This window comes from Heterocephalus glaber, unplaced genomic scaffold (genome assembly GCF_053883595.1).
Source record: "Heterocephalus glaber isolate CG9 unplaced genomic scaffold, H.glaber_assembly_v1.0 deba00000676, whole genome shotgun sequence".
Taxonomy (NCBI): Eukaryota; Metazoa; Chordata; class Mammalia; order Rodentia; family Bathyergidae; genus Heterocephalus; species Heterocephalus glaber.
In genome coordinates, this window is record NW_028258156.1 from 21,080,337 (window position 1) to 21,103,950 (window position 23,614).

General features: G+C 36.7%; 1 protein-coding gene across 41 annotated transcripts in view; it reads left to right on the top strand.

Moving 5' to 3' along the window:
• Nrcam (neuronal cell adhesion molecule) overlaps positions 1-22,114 on the top strand; it is a 318,132-nt gene extending 296,018 nt beyond the window's left edge. For 37 of the 41 annotated variants that reach the window (XM_087206481.1, XM_087206457.1, XM_087206458.1 and 34 more), the window contains 3 exons: positions 10,440-10,571; positions 11,349-11,427; positions 20,898-22,114. In XM_087206481.1, coding sequence (XP_087062607.1) covers positions 10,440-10,571; positions 11,349-11,427; positions 20,898-21,135 — 449 coding nt within the window. In that variant the 3' untranslated portion in view covers positions 21,136-22,114. Of the gene's footprint in view, positions 1-10,439; positions 10,572-11,348; positions 11,428-20,258; positions 20,317-20,897 lie in introns of all 41 variants that reach the window. The other 4 variants (XM_087206485.1, XM_087206486.1, XM_087206490.1 and 1 more) reach the window with 2 other exon arrangements.
• The last annotated feature ends 1,500 nt before the right edge of the window (positions 22,115-23,614 follow it).

Genomic DNA, 23,614 nt, shown 5'->3' on the forward strand with positions numbered 1-23,614 from the left:
TGTAGGGTAACCCATCGGGGTAGAGGGAGGAGGAGGAGCTAACAAGTAAGGCATGGACAGAATCTGCATTCTTCACCTTATAAGCAGCCTATTATGGACAACCAGTTAGGACAGAGCAGAAAGGGGCACTGACAGTCTTCCAACAATGAATCCTCCCATGAGCTGACTCTCACTAGATTATCTTACTAAACTAAAGAACCAGGGAACAAAAATATCAAATTCGCAGTTCCCATCTTTATTTGGACTGAACAACACCAACAACAAAAACTACATAGAAACCTAGAAGTTTCAACCAGTTCAACTACTAATGTCTCTCTGGCACATAAAATGAACTAGCCTTCGTTTTTTTGTTTTTTGTTTTTTGTTTTTTTGAGGATAATGGGTATCAAAATAGTAAAACAGTCCCTGTCTTTGACATGCTTAAACCTGGCAAGGAAGAGATGCTAAACAACTAATTTGAACAAAATGTTACTTGCACATAGGAAAATGAACCGTTTATTTTGCCAAACAAGATCAGGGAAAACTGCACAAAGAAAATAATATTAAGACAAGCCTTGAGGGCCAGTGTATTTTGGCAGCTGAGTCAAGAATTGGAGTTTAAATCTTGGTAAGGGGGTAAGCAAAAAGGCCAGGCTTGGAAAGTACACAGGATGTTTGGGTGACACCGAGCAGTCCAGCCTGGCTACAGGGTAGAGTGTGTGGAAAGGAGAAGTCCCTGGGTTGTGACTGGCACAGCAGATGGGGCCGGATGGGCAGCCATGGGTGCCTGGTGGAGGAATTTGTATTTACTTGTGCGCAGAGGTAAACCATCCAGATCTTAAATGGGGAAGAGACCGGATCTGATTTGTAGTTTAGGAATCTAAAATGTAGTACTCTGCACGCACTGCTGGGTATCTATAGAGAAAGACTTAGAGTAGGGAGAGGCAGACAGTGGGAGGTGGGTGGGAAAGCCGGGATGGCAGAGACATGGGGGCCTCTTGTCTGCCACATCACAGGGGCTTAGTGGGTGTTTGTGCGGTGAGTAAGAAAGCAAGTGGGGACTACAGGTAAGGAGAGTTAGAAGTCTCCAGGATAAAAGTAAATCATAAAATCTTATCTGATTGCCCCTAAGGATGAGCTAATGCAAATCTGTAGCATACAGTACTTTAGTATTAACTATAGTGGTCATACTTCAGAGCTCCAAAACATAGTCATGACTAAAAGCTTGGGTTATCCATCCTATTATAATCCTAGCCGCTGGTGACCACCATAATACTCTATTTCTCTAGTTCAGTGTTTTACAATTTTACATACAAGTGAGATTGTACAATATCGTTCTTTCTCTGTCTGGTTTATTTCATTTACCATAATGTCCTCCGGGTGCACCCATGTTGTTGCAAATAGCAGAATTTTCTTCTTTTTAAGGCTGAATGATATTCCATTTTATTTATACCATTTATCTATACATAACTCATCTGTCAGTGGACACTTAGTTCCCATGTCTTGTTTATCATGAATAATGCTACAGTAGACACGGGAGAGCTGATACATCCTCTTTTTTTTTTTCTTTTTTGTACCAGGGAACGAACTCTGGTCCTTGCGCTTTCAAGGCAGGCTGTGGAACCACTGAGCTAAATCCCCAGCCCTATACATCTTTAAGATACTGGTTTTATTTTAATAAAGCTGAAAAAATAAAAATTAAAACAGTTTAGGAAAAAACTTTAGGAAGCAAAGAGAACATCCATAGAAATCACCGCAAAAGAAGTAACTAGATGCTCTTCTGTTCAAAGTACTGAGCTGTGACTCTGCCTTGGCCGTCTTACATAATTACTCCAAGACCAAATTCCTCAGTTCCGTAATAGCACAGGTTTTAAGGAAACAAAATGATTTCCCAAGGTTGAAGAGAGGGGAAGGGATTAGGAAAAAAAGAAGAATCAAAATATATCATGTACAGGTACAAATTCCCTGTGATGAATGCTATCATTATGTGTATCTACTGATAAAATAATTTTAAAAATGGTTTGCCAGGGTTCTTCGCATTAATGTTTTACACCTGTCTATGACTCCTTCTGTTGGTGAGATTCCTGGCATTGTCTCTTTCTTTAAGAATTGAGTTTATGGGTCTGGGGATTTAGCTCAGTGGTTCTGCCGCCTGACTCAGAAAGCACAAGGACCCAAGTTTGATCCCCAGTACCAAAAAAAAAAAAAAAAGAATTGAGTTTATGTCTTGGTAAGAACATAAACTAAGATAAATTTTTGCATAATTCAGTAAATTTTTCTGTCTCTGCTATTTCCCTGTACTTAGCAAAAAGAGGCACAAAATGTACATGTGTTGTTGAATTATGTTTCAGAGGTCAACTATATTATCTAACTTCTTTAATATACTTTTCTTTTTGATCCTAAGAAGTGCTACTTCTTTACATTTGTTACAGCAGAGATGTTTGGTTTCTGAATTATATAACAAACTATAATTTAATTTGAGGGTCTGAGTAAACCCATCGGTGCTTTCTGGTTTACTACCCTAGTACATTTTCTCTGGGATAATAATTGGTTTTATTTTTTAACTAAATATTCAAATAACATTTTCCATGACTTTAGATGCTGTCTTTGCTGAGTGGCAAGGCTATCTAGTACTGTATTCTCTCCCTTCTTTGGATTTTTAAGCAACTAGTTAGGTTGTGTTATAGATTTTCAGGGCATGCTCTGCAGCGTTTAACAGGTCAGATTGTCTTACTCTCTGTGATGTGCCAAGTAAAATAGTTCCTACTCCTTTTGTCTCTTGTTTCTTAACTTCTGATAAGCATGTTTGGCAATTCCTTTTGCAGCTTTTCTTCCGCCATACCCTAACCATCCAAACATTCTCTCAGGAGTTTCTCAGCTTCTCAGATTCTCAGTCTGTGACTCAGAACAGATCAAAAGCCACTATTCTAAGGAGCATTCTTTCTCACATCAACACAAATTTTGTAAAACCTTATACTGAGATGACAAATAGAATTTTAAAGTAGCCACACAATGTTCGATTTTACCTAGAAGTTTCTGATACTGCAACAATTTCTGTGCCTGGGATTGTTCTGCAACCCCTGTCATCCATCAGTAAATAAAGACTGTAGTGATTCCCAGGACTATCCAATGGACCACAGTTTACATTGTTCAGAACCCTATACTAGATCTTCTAAGTTCTAATAGTATATATCATTATAGCTGATCATTTCCTAATACTGTAATTTAATAAATGAAGTCTTCCTGTAATAAAAATGAAATATGAGTGAACCCTAAATTTTGACAGTAGATTAATTTTATCTGTGCAACTTCATAGTATTTAAATCTATTCGCTATTTGTATGTATGGTGCTGCAATGTGATTGTTTTATTTTTCTATTGTATACTTAGTTCAAGCAGTAAATCCCAAGATCAGCAATCTTACTACAGCAGCTGCTGAGACCTCTGCCGATATCAGTTGGAAATATGGTGTAGCAGGCAGTAAGAAACAATTTAATCACCCTGCTTTTAATTTGGGGGACACATTTCAAGAGATTAAGAACATTTTTAAGATTTACTCTGGATCATCTTGAAAAGTATCTTGATCCAGTTAAGTAATCAGAATTATCTAAAAAATTATAGTGAACCATCAGCCTACATATTTTATATATAACTAGCAGTCTCTTTTTTCATTTTGTTAATAACGGAGGACATAAGCTCCCTTCAGATGTTCTTTTTCATATTATAGTACTTTAAATTGGTTCTGTACCAATAACATACAAATGAATAGTAGTGAATAATTTGTAAGTACAAGTAGGAAAGGAGAAAAGGCATTGCAAATTCAAGCATGAAACACTAGAAATCAAACTGACTGGAAAGCATGTATTTTACCTAAACTATTACAAGAATTTTACAAGAAATTACAGAAAATTAAACCTTTATGGGAGCTTCCATTTTGTCTGGATGTTTGACCCAAGGCAGGCACTGTACTTCCATCCCAGTCACATCTACTGGGAGATGGCGCAGCATTAATTTTTCAACAGTTTACCAAAACCCCTTCCTTAATGCAGAATGTTCCATAGATAATAAACTGGATTACCAATGAATGTTTGAGCAAATATTTGACAAAATATTTAATACGATACAACTTTCTATTTAGGCCTTTATCAGACAAATATTTATACTCTAGAAATGACTATCCTTTTGGAAGAACCAATAACTGGGAAAGATTGAATCTATAAATTGGATTATTGAAAGGTATTTAAGTTTAGCAAAAGATTTCATGTTGTGTATATTAAAAAACAATTCTTTCCATAGTTGACTTATGCTATTTAATGTATAATGGTTTTTTTTATAAACATCTGTAGAGTAACTCAACAGCTTTATAAGGCAAGGTACAGGAGAAGAAGCTTCCTTTATATTAAAAAGATTACAATGGAAATATATATAATTAACATGAAATTTATATATCCAGTACATTTTTCTTTGAGTATATTTTTGTGTAGGTTTTCATTTAATTGTCGTATTTGACATGATTACATTTAGAATAATCTAAAATGATAAATAAGCATCCTAGATTTTGTCTTTCACTTATGAAGAATTTTCCTTTCTTGAAGCATTAAGTAGCATTTAGTCCCTTAATATGTTCAAATTTGGTTTTTTTGCAAAATTTCCATAGGCAAAGAAGAATGGAGAAAAGAAATTGTAAATGGTTCTCGGAGCTTCTTTGGGTTAAAGGGTCTAATGCCAGGAACAGCATACAAAGTTTGAGTTGGTGCAGAGGGGGACTCTGGTTTTGTGAGTTCAGAGGCTGTGTTTGAGACAGGCCCAGGTGAGGCACACACCACTGCAGTTCTGACTGACAGAGGTGGAAGCCACTGGCCATTCTAGCTGGCAACAGGCTGGTGGGGCCATGTCATGGGTAGGGCCATGAATGTCTCTCATAGGGCCCTGTTGGGTTGGAAGTTTTGGCTTTCATCGTCTTTGGCTCTGTATGTCAAATAAATTACAGAGTCAAGCAAATTGTCTCCTAACCACACTATTGCCAAAACCTGCTATAAAATACAGACTTAAAAATGAGTTTAACATTATTTAGGGAATTCAATTTTTATATAATTTACATATATAAAATTTTCCTCAATATTGAATACTAAAATTTTTGAAATGCTTCCAAAGTTGAAATAACTCTTTATGTCAAAATGGACTACAACCCAGCAGAACCCTGCAGTTTGGTTAGACGATTGATACAAGTATTGTTAAGTTGGTGTGGAACAAGTTATATAATTCAAATGTTACATTTTTATCACAACAAATTTGACTGCCTGTATTTGTCATGTAAGCATGAACAAAATACACCAGTAAAAAAGTAGTTTCCAGAGTAAAGAGGAATGTTCGTGTCAAATGCAAGAATGTTCATATTTGCTCACAAGATAGCAAACAACCCCTGGTTATTTACACAGGGTTGTGTGGCACATGCTCATTTTACGGCTCACAGATCCATCCTGTGGTCAGCCACTTCGTGCATCTTGAGGAAGTATTGCATATCCCATAGAAACAATAAGCAGAATGAATTTTTGTAGTGGCTTTTATTAACAAGGCATTGCAATTGAGTCATTTATCATTGTAAAAATATGCAACCATAAGTGGTTTCAGAGACCAAAACCGAAAGTGACATTCAATAACTTATCAAATGGCATATTTAAATATCAATTTGCTAATATCATAAGAAAAAATTTTCCCCATTTTTCTTTTCCTTGTTTTTTCATATCCATTTATATACATAGTTCTAAGAAAATACTGTTAAACGTAACAGGAGAATAATCAATTCATGATTCATTTTACAAGGTGTTTTGGTTTTGGTTATTTGGTTTGGAGGTTTGTTTTTTTTGTTTTTGTTTTTGTTTTCCTGGTACTTGGGATTGCATCCAGGCCCTTCACACTGAGCTCTGTCCCAAGCAATTTTATTTTGTATTTTGTATTTTGAGACAGAGTCTCACTAAGTCACTGTGTTGCCCAGACTGGGCTCACACTTGGAATCCCCCTGCCTCACCCTTCCTAGGGTGCTGGGATTATATAGTAATGCACCGCTCCACATGGCTTTTTACTAGTGTTTTGTTATTATAGCTTTGAATTCCAAGATACTAAAAGCTCAAGTAGATATACAGCTAGATGGAGAGTATAGTAGTAGTACTAACATGTAGTCAGTGCTCCTCTACACCAGGTGAGGGGTTTTTTCCTTCAGTTGTCACAACAGTCCTAGAAGAGGGCACTGTTACTGCCCTCTGGGGGAAAACCTGCCTCGCCACAACTGGATTATGGCAGTGCAGGGATCAGGAGCCCGGCTTTCCAACACCAGAAGAGAAGCCCCCGCCATACAGAGTCACAGAGGCCGCACCTCAAGGGGAACAGGCTGTTCCAGAAATGAGGCTCTGTGTAGTTCTAACATGCAGATGGGATAGATTCACCATCAAACCCAATTTCTGTCATGTTTTGTCCTTTTTCAAGCCAAACAAAACCCCTTTAAAAAATTGCTTTTCCTTATTAGTGTGACACCTCCCATTCCAGCAGCAACTGCCAGGTGACTCGAGGAGCCAAAGGATAGAAAGGGTGGGCCATTCTTGTGTGGCAGTGATGGCGAAACAGGACAAGGCACTGCCAGTTGTCACTTTTTACATCCGTATAGGTGTAACTGTCAAAAAGAGCAAATGTTGGTTAAAGTCTAGTGACCTTCCTTACATATTAGCCCAAGAGCAAATACCGTCAGGATCCTAGAATGTCGCCCCTCAAAGTCCCTCCAAAGTCCTAAGTCCTCTCTTCCAACTCCCCTCTTCTCCCAGTTTAGGCCTGCAGCTGTCTCCAGAGGAAAGGCACCGACTGCGACTTCTGCTGCTCTTGCTCCTCTTTCCCCCGTGCTAGGCATGGAGGTGAAAGAACATCAGTACTTGGTATGAAAACGTGCCATTTGGCTGATTTTTAAAATTCAACATTCATGAGCTGCTTCTCTCCCTGAGTCCCAATAATTTCAGGAACCTAGACTTAATTTTTCTTCTATTAATTATGTTGTATACCTACAATGTACCAATAAAAGAATTTAATACAAAAAAAATTTTCTTTTACACTTGTTGCATGAATCTTCTTAACATGGCTCCATCTGTGCCATTTATAGTTGGATTGTTAGGTGTATTTCTTAATTTCCACTGAAAAGCAGGATGACAGGCGGTATCTGATGCTTTGCTTCTCCCGCATATTCCTGGTGTCAGTCTGGTGTGACTTCTCATTCACACCACCCCTCTTCTCCTTCCTCTCTTGCCTCTGTCCATCAGTTGTAGAGTCCCTTCTCACAAGGATCTAAAGTAGATTCTTTTTTGTCGGATGCTGCCAAACTTTGGTCCTTTATTCTCTTTTTAAACATTTCTAAATATTTAAACCAAACAGGCCCTTTCTATACCTAGTTGATTCTCCATAAATAGAAAGAATAGCCATCTCTCTCCCCCTGTCTCTTCCATGTCTATTCTGGGCTTCTGAGCTCTCAGGAGCGCTTTCCTCAGAGACAGCCCAGGCTGAGCACAGGCTCTCCATGACACAGCGAGCATCGTGAGAGCAGAAGGCTGTTGTTAAGCTGACCTCTAGGCAGTGAGGAAAACTTCATTCCTCTGCCCTCTTTAACTTTGCTTATTATTCTTTATGTGTTTGGTCACTTTTTGGATTATTCAAGCAATACATGTACATAACTTTATTGTAAAAAATTTCAGATAAAGTCTCCAACCCATTCCTGTTAACACCACCTACTGAAGCTCAGCGTCTACAAGAAAAGACACATAGATTTCATCTGTCTGTCCTTATCTGTGTGTGTGTGCTCTGCACAGTCTTCATTATGACTTTGGTTTGTGTTTTGCAGATAGGATGATTTAGAGTGAGGTTTGAAGCCTCTTGTCCTTCCGGGTTTCATGTGCCTTCTTCATAGATGAGAAGTCAGTACACCCTATTTCCACTTCAGAATTTTTGTTTTCTATCAGCTTATGGTGCACTTGTGTGTTTGTGTTGCATACACACATGTACACACATGCACCTGTTAACTTATTGTGCCTGACTAACCTTAAATAATGGGGTAGGGAATACTTAATACCTATTTTTATTTGACATAGAGTCAAAAATTCAAAGTCAATTTGAACATTTATTCATCAGCTATCAAGGAAACATATCCAATTTTTGCACAGTTGTATGGGCACAAGCCAGCAGCTGTCAGTTCAGTTTTGAGAGTCATCATCTTTGTAAGACAGAGTCTGTGCTAGTACTTGAGCATCTGATTGCATTTTCCCTGATCAGTTGTCTTTAGTTAAGTGAAAGATGTAAGTGCTGATATTATTTATGACAAGGTTGTGAATCATTAAGCATGGGGGAAACAAGGGCTTCTTAACTTCAATCAAATGCTCAAGACAAGCACAAGGTCCCAAGTTCAATCCCTGGTACCAAAAAAAAAAACCAATCAAATGCTCAAGAGACTTTCCCACTTGGTTTTGGGTTTCATTTTGAAGAGAAAGCACACAAAGACTATGTGAATTTTAGAAATATATTGCCCAAAAAAAACTCTAGAAAAGGGGCTGGGGATTTAGCTCAGTGGCACCACACTTACCTGGCAAGCACAAAGTTCGGAGTTCAATTCCTAGTACAAAAAAAAAAAAAAAAAAAAAAAAAAAAAAAAAAATATATATATATATATATATATATACATATCCAAAGAGAAAGTAATGATAGACCTTGCAAATGTTTTGCCTGTCTCAGTCTAGAAAGTCCCTGTAGCATTTTATTCTGTGTTCAGAAGTCTGCAGATTTGGTGTCTGTATGTGTTTTCAGTAGAATGTAATAGCATGCTCAGTGGAGCCATCTCCATTGGTGGACAAGCTCTTTGCCCTCTCTGGCCATGGGTTTATTCCTAATACTACCTCAAAGGACTGTTGTAAAGATGAAATGAGACTGTACCCTCATCACAGTGCCTAGCATGTAGTAAGGGTCTCCAAATGGGAGTTGTCATTGTTGTTACCATTATCTTCTTCCATCATCATGACCACCGTGGTGTGCATAGGGAATGGGGAGCTGCCTATACTCATGCTCCAGTTGTGTCTGGTTATGGTACAGCTCTAAACTCCTCTGAAGAGGCTGAAGGGGCTCTTGGGGTAGGGCTATTGGCCTCTGATTTGCACTCCAGTTAATATAGTACCACTTCTCTTTTTATTTCTTAAATATATTTCCAGACATTTTTTTTACATTCCTTTTCACACTCGATTTTAACCATCTCATTTTTCTCCTTGGTGTGGAGAAAAGGAGACAATGAGATGTTGTTTTTGCAACATATAGAAAGACTGGATACATGTAACCATGTTTATTTCTGCAGCCAGGGATCATAATACATCTAACCCAACCATGTGAAATGTTTTCAGAAGAAATTCAGCCAGTTAAAAGCATGATATAGGCATGGTTACAAAGTCAAAAGAAGAAAACCTTTTCCCTTGATTGTGGGCAAAAGACAAAAAGGAAGGCCTTTAATAAAGGGCTCATAAAATTTGTTTAAACAAATCCGCATGGGCATGTCTGAATGGCTATTGATGCTGCACTTTGTCCCATATGATTGACACTTTTGAATAATACCAGAAGTGCTAATTATCCTGTGGCTTTCTTGGGAGCTTTGCATACTAAGACTGCTTGAGTAAGGGCTTCCCTTTCATTTACTCAAACAGAAGAGATAAAGGAATAAAGTCAATGTATACATGCAAATGAGTATTTTCTCTTCAAAATGGTCATTTATTCAAACAGTGATTCCACTGGTCAAGATATATTTTATAGTCTTGAGTAGATTCTAAGCAATAACAGAGATTGATTCTTTGAGGATGAATTTGATGTGTTAGGCGCTTCTCAGAACTGAGGTGTTACATAGGATAAGATGGCTGGTTTTCTCATGTGATCAGGTTTCCTGTGTGAACCACTTTCTTTTTGTAACAGAAGATTTCCAAAACACTTTGAAAAGTGGCATCTGTGGTGCAATTATATTTTAGCCTCCAAAAGTGGTCTCCTTTGAAGGAAAAATACTCCACTAAATGTATACATTCTGTTCTGCTTAAAATTCTGTTTTATATTCTTATCATTATACTTAATATAAAATTTATCCTACAACAAGTAGATTTTTAATTGGCTTGGAAATATGTTTTCATTGAGAATATGGAGTTAAAATAATTTTGAACACAGTTTTTATAAGAGTTTAGTAGTAATGTTATTAGCATTTGTATCTCTCTATTCAAATGTTTTTAATAGTGAAGATTTTTCAGAGTTTTTATGTGATTCATTGATAACTGACAGATTCTAATTTGGTGTTGCATATAAAATATATAAAAGCATATATACTATGGCAGTTTCTTACTACAAGAGACCAACCCTAATTCTCGTCACGCCTTAACACATTCCCACCAACACCCTCGGTTTGTTTTCCAGCAATGGCAAGTCGGCAGGTGGACATTGCAACTCAGGGCTGGTTCATAGGTCTCATGTGTGCTGTCGCTCTCCTTATCTTAATCTTGCTGATCGTTTGCTTCATTAGAAGGAACAAGGGTGGCAAATATCCAGGTAAGAAAGACAAAAATTGCTGTATAATGCTGCATGATTATCCACTGAACTGAGAAGAATCATGTAGACTGCAGTCTTCTTAGAGCTATAAATTTAGATTTTTCATTCAAATGATTTTGATCCCTTTTTATAGAATGGCACCCTAAACATTGTTAAGCATCATGGGGCATCTGCAGGAGCAAATCAATCTGTTCTCTGAAAACATGAGGAGGCCTCCTTCCCGAGGCTCCACAGAAGTCATGAATACTGAAGTAGCACCTAAAACCAATGTGGGTGGGGGGTGAAACTCCCCAGAAGTATTGTATGAACCCAATTTGGATATTATGAAGTGTAACATTGCTTTTCCAATAAGGTTGATGGTTTATTTGATTTTGTGGGTCCAGTGAATATGTATTTTTTTTACCTGACCATTTATCCTTCCATTACTGGAAGAACCTTGCAAAGAATAGATTTACAAAAACAGTTTATTACTATGAATATAACTAATAAATAGATGGATAAAGTTGGAAAGAAATCTTGGAAATTTAAAAAATTGTTCCATCAGATAAGAGACTAAAGTGAACTTTGTGTGTCAACTAGTGGTCATTCTATTAGGTTTACTCAAAACGACTAGAATATCAAAAATATATGTGTGACCACATAGTGTATATGGTAATTCAACATCTACTGGTGTAGAGAATTATTTTCCACTGGGTTATAGCTTAGAGTATGCTCTGAAAAATTTTGAACCAGGAAGTACAAGACCAATGCATAACAATATAACTTCGCATTTTTTAGTTAAAGAAAAGGAAGATGCCCATGCAGATCCTGAAATCCAGCCCATGAAGGAGGACGATGGAACTTTTGGAGAGTACAGGTGAGCCTCTCCTTTGCCTCCATTCCTCATCTGCTCTGCCCCTCACATACGGTCCTCACACATTCTCCGAGGCTAGGACTCAGCCAGTGCCTATGTTCTTCAGTTAGAAGTTTAGAAATACTTCTGTGTTACACATCTCTCATAATTTAAACTTTCTCAGTTTTCATTAAAAACAAATTTCCATTTTAGTCATAGGTTTGGAGGCAGAATATCTTTCACTCTATTTTCCAGAAGCCCATGCTATGTTGATCAATCTAGCACAGCCAGAGTGTTAAGAGTGAGAATTAAAACTAGATTCTACATGGCCGGCATTGTAAAAGGAACATGCTTTATAAGACTGATAGTCACCAGACTTTTTAATCTTGGATTTGTAGCTAGTGTTCCTTAAACAATACCTGCACCCCCACTGTTAGTCATGAGATGATAGCAAAGTTGTTTAGAAGCTATTATTAGGAAATATCCATCAGCCCTTTTAGGCACTGTGTTAACCCACAGAACTTTGTTAAAACATTTTTTGCTTGACTTTATCATGAAGAAAAACTTTTAACATAACTTAGATGATAAATGTTTTTTTAAATTATTTAAACAAAAATATTCTTGCCTAGATATTATAGGTCTTTAGAGAGAAATAGTTATCTTAGAAATGTTTAACAATGAAAACAGAAATAAAATATGTTTAAAAGATTTATATTCTGATATTCCAAGAGAACATTCCTATTTATAAGATGACTTTATACCTTCACTTTTTTATAAGCTTCTTGATTACATTAGCTATAATTGTTAAAATATGCATTGACCCCATACTGAGACTTTTTGCCAGAAGAAAAGACATTTAGGTAAAGTAAAATATTTCACTATTGTAATTTCCAGGGAACATTTGTAGATAAAGATACTTACATTAAGTATCCCTGTCTCTGGAGCTCATTTTTTTAGTATTTCTGTGTCAATAGTTGAGATAAAATAATACCAAGGGTGAGAAATGTAGAATTGATTGAGAAAAAACATATATTTTCAACAAAAAAGGCTTTATGCCAGTTTCCATGCAGACATGAGTATTTTGCTTACATTGTCTTAGTACCTGAGCTTTCATATTCTGATCTTTCCTTCAACAGATATAACTATGGTTTCTAAAAGTTCTCAGAATTTCTGTATCTCAAGATACAGGAAAAAATGTCTGTCTAGTGAGGGTTATCTTGATGCCATGTGTTGGTTTAGAGGCTGAAAGTGTATCCTCAAGCACCACCCACCCACTGTACCCAAAAGGTTTGCCTAGTGCATTAGGGCACCTGAAAGAGGCCCCCAGCCTAGGGCAGCTGTGTCTGACACTGAGGATTAGAAATCTTCACTGGTTTAACTCACTCTTCTGCACATTTCTTCTATGAGCAGGTGAGTGGGGAATTGCTAACAACTTGTTTTTAGAGTTCTTGTGGCTATAATTCTATACAGTATATGCACACCACTCCCTTATTTGTTGTTATGAGGTGATATCTTTATTATAGCCTGGGAAAATGATATATTTGCATGAACTGAAAATAATCCATTGCACTTCATGCATCCCCCACATGCCGATGGATTCCTGTTCTACATCATGCTTAAATGAATGTGCAATGTACTGCTCCCCTTGTGGGCCTCAAATAGCCCTTTGCTATTACAGTGATGTCAAATAGTGACCTGAAAGAATATGACTTTCTGTGGGTAACTATGCTACCTACACCATTAAAACTTGATTTAAATGGAGGTTAAGTTTTATAAACTAGTTTCAAATTAAGAGACTGCTCATTTTACTTTCAACTCAGCCATTATGTGAGATTCCTTTATATACTCAGTTTGTCTAGATCTCAGTTTTTTAATCTATAAAATCAGACAGTTGTTCAAGTGTTAGATGATCTTTGAAGGCTTCTTTTTTAGTTCTATGATTTCTGTGCTCTCTATGAGTTCTCTACTAACAACTTTTAATATGATTTTGTTTTCAGAGCAGTACATAGCAAGTATTTAGTTCCTAGTCTCATAATCACTATTTGATTTACATCCGCTTGATCACCTTTCTTTGTTGCAGTGTTAATTCATTTGTGCTATGTTTGTGGAACGTTTTCAAATGGCTGTCTTTAGCTTTTGCCTTAAATTTTTAAGACAGACTTTTAATTTGGGCCTATTGAATACAAACCCAATTGGAGTAAAGACAAAAGTAACTGTCACACATGTAATAACATTGATCTTGAAGGGGCCAAAGGAAACAAAGTTCTGATGGTGTTTTCACCACTATCATGAGGACAATCCCACGTACTAAATTGCTTCCCTAATTCCAAGACACCCTTTGTTACAGATGTGGTTTTGTCCTGTAACTCTCTGACACTACCTCAGAATTTTTCCCCTTTGGTATCATTTTTATTTAAGGAACTCAGAAGACCTTTGTTATCTTAGTTGTCATAATTTATGAAAACAGTTCCAACTGTTTATTACACAATCATTTTTAAAATAATACATATAAATGTCATTCTCTTCCCTAAATCATCGGGGTCCTTTCTCTGCTTTGCACTTTTTGGAAGTTCTGAACTCTCTCTTACTTATTGATTCTGAATCTCCTTCCTATCGAAAATGAATCACAATGCTCATTACACACCAACACCCACAAAATTAGACTGTTGCCTAAACAAATCCCATTTATGATTTTCTCCTTCTTCAGCCTGAGGATGAAACCATTTCTACATGGTTGGTTTCAAGCCAGGGGACATTGCATAGTGCAAAAAGGGATGGAACTTCAACGGCGGCTAAATTTGATTTTCTTTTTCATATGCTGTAACTGTGCCCTCACTCCAACACCCACCCCTAAGCAGTGATCCTCTCATGGAAGCCTGCAGCTTTCTTTGTTTCTTTAATTATACAGACAGTAGGATCTGCATCCTTACTAGCATATAGAAAAATCAGAGAACAATGCAACCAACTGTGTAAGTATTTTCTTATTCTTTAGATGCATTCTTTTTAAAACCAGAATGAACCTAGGTCATAAATCATATGCCTATGGTACCTGATCTCACAGTTTATTATGTAATTGGAGGCTCTTGCCATGGGAATCTTGTTATTCATGTGCACATGGCCCTGCTGCAAGCTTGCAAACCCACATGCCTAAAGCTTGCATGATGCGAAGCTGTGTCACGTTTGTTACATACTTGATATTTATTCTGCTCACCAACATGACCTAATGAACATCTAGAGAGTGGGTCAGGAAGTTTCAGGGTCATGAATAAACTATGTCATAGTTTGTTTCACCATGGGAAGGTGTTGACTACAGGAAAGTCAGATATCACAGACTTACTTGCTGTTACTGAATTTTACTCAGTGGGCATTTAATGGCTATGCACAACGCTGAATCAAGCACTGTTAAAAAAATTGAAGTCCTTAATATTTATTCTTAGTGTAAAGGAAAGAAAAATGTATTTCTGTGCTTTATCTACATTATGTAATTAAGAAGAAATAAAATATTTTAATGTTAGGGTCACGAAGAATTTCTGAAGTGCCTGTCTCCTCTATTCTCCCTTTGCCATGAATTTATCCAAGTGACGTTTATTGAGTGCCAGCTGTATGCCAGGCCTTGCATGTATTAAAAGCAATAGATGTTAGTGGCACATTCAGAGTTTATCATCTAGTGAGGGATGCAGGAAAGTAGAAGGGTGGTTTGACCAAAGTGTGAAAAGGACACAACTAAAGTGCCAAGAAAGCGGAGCCAGGAAGTTGAAGCCACGCACACCGTGTAGGAGGAGAATGGTGCAGGAAGTCTTCCTGGAGGAAGTGACCCAGGAACCGAGTTTTGATACTGGCATGTGAATGTTTATTTCCACTGCGCTCCAGTTTTGACTTAGTAATGAAGGTGTTTGTGTCTATATACACTATAACATATTTTGAAATTCATTTAAATTCATTTTACCTTCTGGCCTAGCAGTTCATATCTGATACCTCCTGTCATTAATTTTATTGTTCTCCTACAAACATGGATAAATGATTTTTTAAAGCATTGAAAACTGCATAGCTAAGTATATATATAACCTTTTATTCTACATATAGGGAAATTATATCTATACATAGACTCTGTGTGTCTTAATTACATAGAATATTGGGTTTCATTGTGACCCTTTCATGCATGCATGTAATAAATCATCTTCAATAACTTCATTCCTGTCATTTAGAAAACTACCCTTTTGCACTTAATCTGGACAAGGCAGCTTTCTTTGGCACAATGTCGAAAACATTTTATTTACCATTTCATTATGAAATTGATCTCTGAACTCATACAGTGCTTCACAGATTTGAAATCGCTCATTGCATCTGAAGAGTTCTGTCTGGAAGAGGGGTGATGGGGTGTGGACACGTGTTTGTGGGACACCAACCATGTGTCTAGTACTGAGCTTGTGCCTTATATAATATTTTCTCTTTTGACTACATATTGCTTACTCGGGCATAGTATTCCATCATACCACTTTTTAAAGCTAGGCTTACCAAGACCTTGCTGTCTTTGAACAACTTTTCTTGGAACAACTCTGTGGATAGAGGACCTCACATCTTCCCTCCTCTTCTTTGTAGCACAGTGTATTGCTGTGATCTCATTCACCACAGCCCTGATGCTGGGCTGAATGGATGCCCAGGGAGCCCCTCCTGGCTGGTCATTATTCATAACTGACATGATTGCTCGTGTAAAAAATCCAAATGGGAAATACGTTAAAATTATCAGGGTTTAATACTGTTGCTTGACACAAAATTAGCATAAAAGTTCATAATATTTGTATGTACCAGCAAACAATTGGAAAATGAGATTTTTTAAAAACTGATTTTATTTAGGAAAATATAAAAAACAAAATATATTTTCCTGCACAAGGTCCTGAGTTCGATCCCTGGTACCAAAAAATATAGATAGATAGATAGATAGATAGATAGATAGATAGATAGATAGATAGATAGATAGATTAAGCCAACAAAGAAGATTTTTCACTGGTCTCAGAGCTTTATATTCTATTTCATTGGTCAATTAGTCCAACCCTGCTCCAAAATTACACTGTCTTTACAGCAGTAAGTTTTGACATCTGCTAGGTCAAGTCCCCTAACTTTGTTTTTCTTCAGGAGTTTTTAGGATATTATTTGCCCTTTTCATTTGCACATGCATCTTAGGATCATCTTGAAGATCCACATAAAAGCCTACTAGGTGCAAATAAATTGACTATGAAGAGCTGTAGGGGGAAATTAACATATTTTCAGTATTTGAGTTTTCTATGTATACGTATGTTATGTTCCTCTATTTATATCTTCTTTAATAAGTCTGAATAAAAGTTTTATTTTCTTCACAAAGGTCTTCCACATATTTTAATTTTTCTCACATATTTCATATTTGATGGCACCTTAAATGGAATAACAAATTATTTACTTTCCAGTTGTTTGAAATGACACAAATAAAATTTGATTTTATGCTAAGCTCTTTTTTTCTAACATTTCCCTCTAGATTCTTCTGGACATTATATATATAATATATATAATGACAGCTACCTCTCATTTCTTTCTTTTTCTCATCACATTGCTTAGTACTTCCAGTGAAATTTCAATTTGAAATGGTGACAGTAGCCATCCCTCCCATTGTTTCTGATGTCAAACAGAAAGCTTTCCACATTCACCATCAAGGATGTTTACCCTGGGTTTCTTGTAGATATCCTTAATCAGATTAGTGAAGGTACTTTCTATACTGTGAGTTTTTATTATGAATGGAGGTTAAACTTTGTCATTTACCTCTTTCTAAATCTATGGTCACCATAAAATACTTCTATTAAAATGGTAAATTTTATGAATTGATGTTTCAGTGCTAAAAAGATTTGTATTCTTGGAGTAAACCCAACCAGGATATAATATATTATTTTTTTAGTAGATTGCTAACTTCAATTTGCTCATTTGTTTGAAGCTTTCTCATATATGTTCATGGATGGCATTAGCCTCTAGTTTGACTTTCTCTAAGTGTTCTTGTTGATTGTATATATTTGTGCCGCACTAGCCTCATAAAATTACTAAGGGAGTGGTTACTGTGACATGTCCAGAACTGAACCCCTGCTCTTGCTTCAGAGGTGCCACACTCCATAGTAAGTTAGGGTAATCCCAAGCTTCCTGTTGCTCAAACCAAAAATCTAGGTGTCATCCTTTTCCTCTAATATGCCACATCTAATCCATCAGAAAATCCTGCCGACTTTGCCTGGAACATATGTTCACAATCTGAGCATTCTGTACCAATGTTCCCCACCAGTCCACATCACAGTCAGCTCACTCCTAGATTACTGCATTAATCCCTCTGACTTCCTGGAGCAGGAGCTAGCACACTTGTTCCATAAAGGACCCAGCGGTACATAGTTTAGATTTTGCAGGCCATGTGGTCTCTGCTGCAACTCTACAGTTCTAGCACAAAAGCAGCTGTAAGTGATACACAATAAATGTACACAGCCCAAGTTTGCTGTAGCTGACCAACTTTGCCCTCTAGGGTAGGCTCTTCCAACACTAATAACAGAAGGCTTTTAAAATGTGGGTTAGGGCTGGGGATTTAGCTGAGTGGTTCCACAACCTGCCTCGCGAGCGCAAGGTTCCGAGTCTGATCCCCAGTAGGAAAAAAAAAAATGTGGATCAGATCATGTCCCTCATCTATTGAAAGCCCTCCAGTGGCTTCTGTAGCTCTGCCCTTTCTTTACTTCATTCTTTCTGTTCCAGCCCCACCAAGCACCTCACTGTTGTTAGAATGCACCAGCCTTGCCCTTGCTTCAGGGTGTTTACACTGCTTGTGACTTTTGCCAGAATTGCTCTGCAGCTATCCACTTGCCTAATTTAACTCTTTTAAGTCTTTTCTCAGATACCACTTCTTAACATGTCCTTCTCTGGCCATCCTACTTCAAGGCCAGCCCTCCATCCCTTCCCCGAACACCTTCTGGCCTCTTTACTCAGATCTTTATGTCCTCTAGTACTAGCCACCTTCTGACTCACTAACTTTATTTATTATAATGATTGGTAATTGTATTTTTCTCCACTAGAGGTAAGCTCAATGAGGTCAGAATTTTAGTTTCCTTTGTTCACTGCTATATCCCTCATGCCTAGGACAACATCAACCTTAGAGTAGGCACTCAATAAAACATTTATTGGATGAAATGATAAGTAGATAGATTGCTGGATCAAAAAATGCCATAGATAAAAAAAACTCTTGTAGTGTATTCCTTAGAACACTAGTTCCATAAAGCAGAATTAAGACTAATAGTTGGACTCCAGATCACAAATTCTGCTCATTATTGAACTCTTCTGTGGCATTAACCTTCTCACTAAGTCATACTTAATGCTTCACAGGAAGTAGTCAAGCAAAGCCTAGAGTTAATGATTAAATTCCAAAGATATTGTGCAAGCTATTTTTATAGTAGGTTTGGGTACTAGACACTGTGCCTTCTGAAATGCCCCCAAAGACAGCCCACCATCAGGTTCTTTGATGCCACTCCAGTTATTTATCACAAGCACTGATAAAATCTATTATTCAAATTGCAAAAGAACTGGGTACATTATTTAAACAGATCATTTTCAATAGCACATGGCAGTGTCATATTTCTAGCATTACTTCCCACCCTTAAGATATTCTTCTTGGAGATAAAATGAAGTTGAAGTTAATGGGCAGAAGAGCCAAGCCTAGCATGTTGGCACACACCTGTAATCCCAGCACTTGGGAGGCTGAGGCAGGAGGATCACTGAGAGTTCAGGGCCAGCCTGTGCTACCTAGTGAGTTCAAGGCCAGCCTAAACTGCATAGAGAAACCCTGTCTCAAAAAAGCAAAACAAAAAGAGCCACAATATTTGGGCATCTTAAAGTCTTTATGGCTTGGCTAGAAAAGAAAAATCACTCTCTGAAATAGAAGGAGCAATTAAATCTTAACACAAATTGCTAGGTAAAATAAAAATACACAGCTAAGGTGACCTTTGTTAAGGCTTTTTATTGTGTATATTTTCTGTTTTGCCTTGCATTTTGGGGGGAAAGGGACAAAATATTGGATTGCCTATTTTTTCCCAAATGTTACCTATTAAAGAATAGTCAGCAAGGTCCCGAGTTTGATCCCTGGTACCAAAAAAAACAAAAAAGAATAGTCAATGTGCATACCCACATAGTTATATGACCACAAGGACATCCTTTTGTTTTTTTGGTTTTTTTGTTTTTTTGGTAATGAGGATTGAACCCAGGGCCTTCACACTGAACTGCATCCCCTGCCTTTGTTGTTTTTTTGTTTTGTTTTGTTTTCCTGAGACAAGGTCTTTTTGGGTTGCTAAACTGCCCAGACTGAGCTCAAACTTGCCATCTTCCTGTCTCAGCCTTCTAGGATGCTGGGATTACAGGCATGAGCCACCACACCCAGGTAGTGGACATTCTTAAACATAACGATTACTTTTCTACTTCCAAAAATTGTGCTTAGGGTTTCAACATAAAAGAAACATAGTAGTAGTAGTAGTAGTAGTAGTAGTAGTAGTAGTAGTAGTAGTAGTAGTAGAATCCTATAGTTTTATTAAAGTATACTCTCAGATTTCCATCCAACATGGATAGGCATGAGAGAGGAGTAGGAAGATAGGACTTAACTCATAAGAGAGGGAGTAGTGGGTACAGGAAGTCTTTGTACTCACATGCTGGGCGGACTCACATTCTTTTGAATATACTGGCATGCCATTCCATTCATGTACAGACATATTTAAATATGTCTCTTTCCAAATTAATAAATCTTAAGCCATTGACTACAATTTTTATAGAAAAAATATTGTGCACTATCAGTATAAGGATTTTGCTTTTCTTCTTAGGCTATTTTCATTTGTTTCTTCTGCATCCTTTTAATGGGATTTGTAGGTCTCTTGAAAGGTAAGGTTGAAGTTTACTAGTCTGGCCTGTACTTGATAACAAATCTATTTGAAATACAAGATTTTTTTGCTTCTTCTAGCTCAGAAAAAAAAAATCCATATTTCACATTTAACCAAATCCATGCTCCTCCATTCACATCCAAGAATGGGATATCAGAGATGTGCAGTTTAACCTACTAACTTTTCTACTTGCTATAAGCTTTTGCCCCAACCCCGCCCCTTGAATTCAAAATAGTGATGATTTTTCAACTTTTCTCAATTCTTCCCTTTTTAATGCTTGTGGTTATTTCTGGATTGCTTTCCAATCAGGGATCAGAATCTCACTGAAATTAACATGCACTGTCAGAAGCCATCCACTCTACTGAGGACTTCACGATTCAACCATTTTTGCACTTGATTTTCATTCCAGCTCCATCCTAGTCATTGGAATCAACAGTTAGCTTTGGCTAAAGAAGTTCAGGATTCCAAATGCTTTTTCATATTTTGCATGCATGATCTTTTAAGAATAAAATGTTTAAAAAAAAGAATAAAATGTTACCTGACCACTATTTTTTTTACAAAAATGTCTCCCCTCTTTTCCAGTGATGCAGAAGATCACAAGCCTTTGAAAAAAGGAAGTCGAACACCTTCAGACAGGACTGTGAGAAAAGAAGATAGTGATGATAGCCTGGTTGACTATGGTGAGGGGGTGAATGGCCAGTTCAATGAGGATGGCTCTTTCATTGGACAATACAGCGGTAAGAAAGAGAAAGAACCAGCTGAGGGAAATGAAAGTTCAGAGGCACCATCTCCTGTCAACGCCATGAATTCCTTTGTTTAACCTTTAAGCTCTTTGCCAGTGTCGCATTTCTCTAGAATATTTATCTTAAGCACTTGTTTGTCAGCCCTCTCATACTATGAACATATGGGTTGAAAGTATACTTTCTGCTGTATGTTAATATTATGAGCACAGTTCAATCAAGAACACAACTCAGTCGAATGGTATGTTGATGTGAACTCAAGTGCAAAGTGCATATACTTTTTCATTTAATGTGTATTTCTTCCATTTCTTCGTAACTTGTTCAAAACAATGCAACATCATCAACATTATACAATAGGATGCATGGAAAATGCTAGGCATTTAAAGTACATACCTGTTTATGTTACCAAAACATGATTTGACACTTCGTTTATACTATCCTCAGCTGAACCCCTAAATATGAATTCCATTTTCATTGTCAAGAGTGTTACTGTAGTATTTTCTAGAACTTCAATGTCTTTGTGGACATTGTTGTGAAATTGGTGACTCTATGTCTAGCTGTTGTTAGTCTTTTTGGGAGACTGTTAGGAACAGTATGTACAGTATATTCTTGCTAAATGAGTTAACTATGACACTTGCATTTGCTGATGCTTACTGAGACCCTGTTGCCTGCTTTTTGCTCCTGTTATTTCATAGGCTTCTTAATCTTCCAGGAATTACACCAACACAGTGTTCTACTTTTACATTATCTCTATATTCAGTCCTTGTTAGGCAAAAACAATGTGTATTGCAATGCATTTTGGCATTTGTGCCATACTGAAAGAATTGAAAGCAAATCACCCAAATTAAATTTCAAAAATTATTCCACAAAACACAGGGCAATACACATGCAGTGCCTTCAGACAATAAGCATTCCATAACATAACACATTCTCTAGCAGCTGGTATGGTCAATTCCATCCTAGATTCCTGTCATTGTCGAAGAGTAACTTTTAGAAAGCAGAGATAATGAAAACTGCAAGACTGAAAAAAAAAAAAAAAAAGAAATGTGAAAATAAAAATGGTAAGACATCATTTTAAGGAGCATTTCCCCATAAATATAAAAAGAGCTTTATCATCAACTGGGGCACATGATGATTTTTGTGATCTTTTATGGTTTCTATTCAAGCAAGTCATATTCAGTAAGAAGAATGGCAACATGATAGAATTAATAGAAAAACAAACAAGTTATTTTAAAATTAAAAGCATACTAGAGCATGCCAACCGTAATACTTTATTCTCTAAGGCTTGACCTATATGAGCTTTTGCAATTCTTTGCAGCATTAAGCAACGTGTATGAAAATTGCAATGGACACATTACAGAATCTGACAAGTGCTTAAAAGACCAACAGTCAAAAGGGATTATATCTGCAGTTTAAATATATAGATCCTATCATATTCATAAACAATATCTACCAAATGGTTAAGCTCCAAATATGAAGATCTATAACAGCCTATGGTTGAAAGAATGCTCAGTTTCATTTGCCAATAAATTGGTTTCTCATAACTTGCATCAAGTTTAATTTTAAGTAAAGCTTTTATATGTAGATATTTTGTTGAATTTGTAAATATACTCAAAGTGTAGATGATGCTATATGCTTATAGGTATTACCTACAAATAAATAGCAAACGATGTTTATGTTGTACTGTATAAGAAGTAAGCTAATTAATACAGTATGTGGGATTGGAAAGCATTTATTTTTCTGTGGTTTTTTCCCTTTTTTTGCTGTGAAACTGAAATAGTGAACTTTTCTCCATACTGACAGCAGGTTTCTAGCTGAAATCCTCAGAGCTTTGCCTATGGAGCACAGTAGGCTTAGGGACAGGGCGTCTTTGACATATGCAGGTAAAGGATAGTTTGAACTAATCCCAGGTCAGGATGGCCCTAAGTACTTCAAAGTCTCCGTATTCACATTTTGTGGATCTACCTATCTATTGGAAATACAGAAAATAAAATGGGTTTGTTTTGGCATCAGAGAGCACAAAGATAAAAATGACTTTAAATTTGTCAATGTTTTGAGAGAACAATAAAAGTATAGATTTACTTTTCCATGATGGTAGATGGTAAATTTATCTGTGCATGAAAGAGTCACTTCTAAAATAATGCAACAGATTTTGTATTAAAAATTAAATGTGGTTTTAAAAGTCCCTCTCTCTTTTGTAATTTATCATGTTCCTAGTGGAGTGTGAATGTCCAAATAATGGTATGTGTAACAGTGCAGGTAAATGTGACTGAACTTCCTTCAAAAATGTAACTATTAAACAGTCTTGATCTCTGTGATTTTTAACTTTTTCAAACATTTATTTCCTAATGTTTTGAAATAGTAAAAATTTTTATATTTACTTTTGAAAGGCTGTCACATGCAGAGAAAATTAAACACAAACTAAAATACTTTAAAAATCTTAAGAAAAAAGAACATATCAAAAATTAATGAAAAGCAAGAATAAATACTACCAATCTTTTGAAAAAAGACCCAAGAAATCCATCACTGCCTCCTTTCTCAATGCCTGATTCCCCATGC